At 41.9% G+C, this 6,375-nt stretch overlaps 1 protein-coding gene across 1 annotated transcript in view; it reads left to right on the top strand.

The window, feature by feature from the left end:
• Positions 1 to 4,702, top strand: part of LOC109385769 (cell cycle control protein 50C-like) — an 18,216-nt gene extending 13,514 nt beyond the window's left edge. Inside the window, exons 6-7 of the mRNA XM_019648330.1 lie at positions 1,372 to 1,581; positions 4,362 to 4,702. Of these exons, the coding sequence (XP_019503875.1) occupies positions 1,372 to 1,581; positions 4,362 to 4,702 (551 nt within the window). The remainder of the gene's footprint in view (positions 1 to 1,371; positions 1,582 to 4,361) is intronic.
• The last annotated feature ends 1,673 nt before the right edge of the window (positions 4,703 to 6,375 follow it).

The raw sequence follows: 6,375 nt of genomic DNA, 5'->3' as shown, positions 1-6,375 counted from the left end.
CCTCTTAGACCACGCTTCCCATACTCTCGTGGTGACATGGGCTCTAGTGGGATCAGGAGTTAACAGGGGAGAGCGTGCTTGAACCTGCATTTTTCACATGCTGCCTGGGTGATTCAGATGTCAGTGCCCCATAGGACATGTTGCCTTAGGGCATGAGCTCTGGCTAAATTAGAGAGAAAGTCCCTATTTAACATTTTGGATCCTACAAATAGTAGAGCCAGTTTTACGGAAGTGAAAAGTTCACTAAACAATTTTCTCTTGTTCGCTAGCTCTTTAAAATTCAATACAGTTTTTGTTATCAACTGCCATCAGCTTTAATTGGAAGTTGTCCCTTTATCAAGCATTTATTGAGCATCTACTGTGTTCCAGGCACTAGACAAAATGCCTGTGGAAAAAAGATGAGGAAGACACTGTACAAGAGTCTTCTGAAGAGGGAGACAAGAGACATGCCCACCATGGTAAAGTGGGCAGTATGAGAAGGAGAGCAAACTCGGCAGACTCATCTCCTGGCACTGACCTTCACCCTGTGCTTCCAGCATGGCTACGGCACTCAAACCTACCGGCTTCCTGGCTTTAGAACAGGCCGGCGGCACCTGTGCTCTCCATGTCCTCCCGTTTACCAGTTCCTCCTCCTTGCTTCCAATCTTGAGCTCTCAGGCACAGTGCTGGGGGAGAACATCTGTGTAACACAATCGTCATGCACTTCCATGGCTATTTTTTAAAATACATTCCTAGAAACAGAATTTCTGGTCCGAAATGTATGCAAAATATATTAAAGCTTTTGATGCATGTTCCTAGATTGCCAGAGATGTTATTAATCCACACAGCTATCTGCTCAGCACAAGAGTTTCCATTTCTACTGCCTCATCCATGATTGTCACTCTTTTTTTCTTTAAATGTTAACCAAGTTTTAGATGAACTGGTATCTTGTTTTAATTTGCTCTCTTTAATTCTAGTGAAGTTAAAGAAAGTAAGCACATTCCCTATGATGCTATAACAGTATGCAACTACTACTATTTTGCTCTACTTATTTCTTCAATGCTTATATTTATATGTATCTATCAAATTATATACTGCTTTCTTTTTTAACCCTATGAAAATATCATCAGCATTTCCTCCCACATTTCCTTAGAATCTTTGTAGCCATTATTATTAATTTTTTTAGCCATTATTTTTTAATGGCTGCATACTCAGGTAGTTTACACACACACACACACACACACACACACACACACACACACTTTTTTTAAAAAGTCTAATTTCTATTTCTGTTTCTTCAAGAATGCAAGTTATTTCATTCTCCACATTCTATGGAAGTCTGAAGGGAGTAGATTATTTTCCTCATCCACGTCCATTGTTTTCTTCCCACAGGAACCACGAAGCCCCCATACTGGCCTAAGCCTGTTTATGAACTGGATAAAGAGAATGCAGAAAACAATGGCTTCATTAATGATGATTTCATCGTGTGGATGCGGACAGCTGCCTTTCCCACTTTCAAAAAACTGTACCGTCGACTGAGTCGAATACAGTATTTTACCGAAGGCTTGCCTGCTGGTAGTTACCATTTCAACATAACCTACAGTATCCTTTTATTCTATTTCTTTCTGGGATGAAGGAAAATCAGTGTACATCTGGGTACCAGTTGTTGAATTATTTCATTCTGTACCATTTTATTCTCCAATCAAATCTATCTATCTATCTACCTATCTATTGAAATACATGGTTCTCTTATAGGTAATACTGTCACGGTATACCTATTTGTCTCTATATAATCAAATGTGTAACTTTTTAAAAGAAACAACAGTTAATAGCAGTGTCAGGTAAGTAGACATGGATAAGTAGAAAAGGACTGTTTCTTTTACCCAAGAAAGATTAAATAACACTGAGCCTAGAGATCTGAAACAGTGAGGAGAAGCCTGTTGTATAGGATGGGATGAGATGGAGGACCATGGAAATAAAGAGAAAGTGGTTTGATAAGGAGTAAATTTGGAATATGGACTAAAAATAAGTAAAACAGAGAGACTGTAGAACCTTCTATTTTAGACAAAAGTATCATAGACTGAGGGAGCCCTGGCCTCCAGTGGCAGGTCCAGTTCTTCCAGCCCATATGGGGAGTGCTGTGAGCTCTGCACTTAGGAAGCTGTATTCTTCCCTCTCTTAGATACAAAGCCAGCTGGCAGGAGTCAGTGCCTTAGTTATGGACATACAGTTCAGTTTGGGAGACACTTGCTTTAATAGGAGATGCTGAATTTTTTCGCTTAATTCAAAAATACAAATGTAACTCTTGATTTTAAAATAAAAAGGGCGTCACTTCAAAATGACACCAAACACTATCCTTAAAAAATTATACATTTAAACCCAATTTTTACTAACTCTGGTCTTCAGACTTAATTTTAAAGTCTCTCCCTGATTCCCCCAGAATTCTCTGGGAGGCAGAATCTGTCCAGGGCTTGTACTCAGCTTTGGGACGTCAGCGGATTAGGGATCTGCACTCCCCTGTGACATCTCAGGGCTGCTGGCTAGGAGCTGTTCATGGGACCCCCAGCAGGCCAGAGGATCCTAACACAGAATACCTCCTTAGTCTCTTTACCTCTCAGGGAGCTTGAATGAGAAGTTCTTGGGAATAAGTGAGTGAATGATTGCGTGTGCTCCAATTCCCTGCTCCATCTTTTCTTCTTTTCTGTCCTGGAGCGTGGACATCTCCGTCCTGACAGGGGAGTAGGGATGTTCCTCAGTCAGAGACACCCCCACTGATGTGACCCCAGCGCTGCTGGTCAGCTTGCTGCCTTCTTTTGTTTACTGACCAGGAGTACTGTTTGCCTCCAGTGCGTCCCTTTAACAAGGTCTCTGATTCTAGTCTATGAAAATGAAAGCCACAAATTGCTCTCTTTCATGAAGCATTATACATACAGATCAAAGAGTAAACCGTAAAATGTTACCTTTTAAATAAGATTTCAGCAACCCTTCTCTCTTATGCCCCCCAAAATTGAGATTAAAAGTTGCTTGACCATGTTCTCTGAAGTTGAAATCTCTGATCCCATCACCCTGTCTGTGATTGCCTTATCAGTAAAGCAGTTATAGTTGCAATCAAGAAACAGGGGGGGATAAAAAAACCCTACCCTGTACCGCTGGCCTCACAGTGCATGACGGTGAGTTTGGGGTTGAGGAGAAGAGGAAGGGAGTCTGTGTTCTAAACAAAGGAGGCACTGTTTCTCCCCCTGAGACATGCTCTCCTTGCGTGACTTCACTCACAGGCATGTTTTTAATGCTGATGACTCAAGTCTGCATCTTCCACAGGACCTCAGTTCTGGACCTGCACTACCTGTGTCTCCCTGGTGTGACTGTTACCCAACCCGCCTCATGGCCTGGTTAATGTGCACTGAGAAGCACTAAGCCTGAGCTGCAGGAAACGCTTACCACTTCTAAGGGAGACAAGATGTTCTTTGTGTCCTCTCATAAAGACCCCCCTAATGGAACTGAGGGAGAGAGAAAAACAGGCAGATGAGTTGAGGTGGCACCCAAGGACCTGGTGACAATGAGGAATTTTGACGTAAAAGAAAGGGGAAGAACTGGTTTTCTAACAAATTTTCTTATGCCTTTAAATAGCGTGTTGCCAAATGATTCGAGGCCTTTTAAGAGTTTTGCTGGGAAATGCTGCTGTCCTGTGCCGTTGCTATGAGAAGCCTGTATTTGTTTATTAGTTTGGTTTACAAAAGGCACCAGATGTTTAAAAACCTCAGGCCACATGCATAATCAAAATGACATCATTAAAATGCTAACGATAGCAAACCCACTTCAAACACTTTTCTCCCCAGCAGTCTGGGATGCTGGCCTTTTTAGAACCTAAACGAATACCCTACCTTTACTTTTCCCACCAAAAATGTTTTGCCATTTATTTAGCTCTCTATTTTTTTGTTAATCTCTCCTCCTGAAGAATTTTTCCTAAGGTAAGAATTCAAACTTTAGCCTATGAAGGACTTTAGCCTACCCTGGGTCTCCTGCTTCATAAATGAAAACTAAGTTTGTGGTACAGCCTATCTGTATTCTTTTCATTTCCTTTGGTTTAAATATACTTGTACATTAATTAGTTGTCTGTAAGTCATTCAGATCTATCTGTGTCAGATCCTCTTTCATTGATTACAACTATTTGTATGTAGAGGGAAGGCTTGTTTTTACTTAAATTCGTTCCAGCAAGATACAATGTACTACTTGGTAAAGATTCGACCATATGAAATGAAATAGTCAACCTTTTTTTATAAACGACAAAAACAGCAATGAAAAGGTTCAACCTAACGTATTTAGGATATACAGTGGTAGAGCTGAGAAGTGCGATGACAGATCCTTAACAGGTCTGTTCTTAGACTTTCCAGTAACCAGATTCCGAGGAGAAAAATCAGTTGTTCTCTCCACCCTGACGTGGAGTGGAGGCAGTAGCCTTTTCTTAGGTCTCACCTACACAGTGACCGGAGCCATGACGTGGCTGGCCTCCTTTTCCATGATGGCAATTCACTTGATGCTGAAAGGAAAGAAAATGGTCCTCCCCCAGCAGTCAAGTCAAGCTTTAAAAAGAAAAGCAGAAAACACAGAAACGGACAGTGAAGTAACGGAGCCGAAGATGTCTGACAAGCCTCAAAATGACTGGAATATTTTATCAAGAGGAACTGCATTGACAGACCAAGTGCAATTCCAGGTGGATAAATAATGAGAGTTTCAGAGTAAAGAGGAGGAGGAGAAGGAGGGGGAAAAGGCATAATTATGTAGAGGAAAATGTCCTTGGAATGGGTAAGATAAATCATCCTTGAGCTCTAAACCAAGTCTCGGATATTTATTTGAATGCCTAGGAGAGTACCATCACCAGACAAGAGTAAGTAGGCCTGGGGTCCCCAAGCTTAGGTAAATCCTTTTAACCATCAATCAAAGCTCAGACCCGAATCTTTATTGGCTGGTTGAAATTCCTTTTCTTTCTTTCTTTCTTTCTTTCTTTCTTTCTTTCTTTCTTTCTTTCTTTCTTTCTTTCTTTCTTTCTTTCTTCCTTTTCTCCTTCCTTCCTTCCTTCCTTCCTTCCTTCCTTCCTTCCTTCCTCTCTCTCTCTCTCTCTCTCTCTCTCTCTCTCTCTCTCTCTCTCTCTCTCTCTGTCTCTCTCTCATTTTTTTTGGTTGAAATTATTATAGACTATCAACAACAATTGCTGAACATTGAATGGAGCTATCGGGATGAATTTTGAAAACTGATTCATTCAATGTTCTCTCCATTCTATGCAGACAAAACGAAGTTTTCTCTGCTAAGACTAAACCAAGCAAAGGTTATGACAGTGCCCTGATCACATACATAGCAGTACAGCAAAACGAAAGGCTAGGGCGTTCCCTAAAGTTACCTGTGCAGCCAAGAGGGAAGCCCTGAAAGTGACTGATCTCCTCAAAAACTGTACTCAGCACAACACAATTCTAGAGTTTATATTGGAATAACATAGTCTAACATGCATATGACATGGATTTTTGATGCTTGAATTATATGTGTTGAGGCAGTTTCTCAGAGTTCAGCTTAAAAGGTTGGAATTCCTGCTAACGGTCACTTACAGGATACTGACCTAAGTACTTGGTAAAGCTGCCAGGGCAGGAGACCCCATAGATTTGTGTACCGAAGTGACCAGAATATTATACTTTTAAAAGCATGTTTATATTATTTTATTTTATTTTATTTATTTATTTTTAAGATTTTTATTGGGGGATTGGGAAGATGGGAACAGTGTAGGGGAATTGGCGGAAGGGGAACAGACAATTTGCTGTCCTTTTGTTCTTCAGTCTAGTTGTGGAGGACATTGCTTCACTGGCCCAAGATGGCACCATCATTGTGCTCTTCCCTGGCGAGGCACATCAGTCGCTGGCTTCTGGACGGCCACTCACGCTGGCTACTGGCTACACACGGTAGCCCATGACAACCCACTGCAGCAGGGGCTGCAGCCTACGCCATCTCCGGCGACTCACAGCAGCCCAGCTCCAGGTTGAGCTGTTGTTCAGCATCTTAGCTGTGGGATCCGAACCTGGGCCCTCTGGCGTCCCAAGCCAGTTTTTAACCATCGCGCCACTCGGCTGGCCCTATTTTATTTTTTGAAGTGGGAGAAGCTTTACTCTGTGATGGCTCTAGCAGCAGAATTGTCATTGTTAATGAAAAATACAATATCAACATATATTTGTCTGTTTAACAGCCAAGAAAACATTTCTTTGTTGCAACTTTCTGCATTCAACAAATAGTCGAGGGCCGGCCGAGTGGCGCATTGGTTAAGAGCTGGCTTGGGACACCAGAGGGCCCCGGTTCGGATCCCATATATGAGGGCTAATGACACTGCCCTCTACAGCTAAGATGGTGAATAACAGC

Source organism: Hipposideros armiger, unplaced genomic scaffold, assembly GCF_001890085.2.
Source record: "Hipposideros armiger isolate ML-2016 unplaced genomic scaffold, ASM189008v1 scaffold_125, whole genome shotgun sequence".
Classification (NCBI taxonomy): Eukaryota; Metazoa; Chordata; class Mammalia; order Chiroptera; family Hipposideridae; genus Hipposideros; species Hipposideros armiger.
The sequence above is the reverse complement of the archived record's forward strand: the minus strand, read 5'-3'. Positions and strand labels throughout refer to the sequence as shown.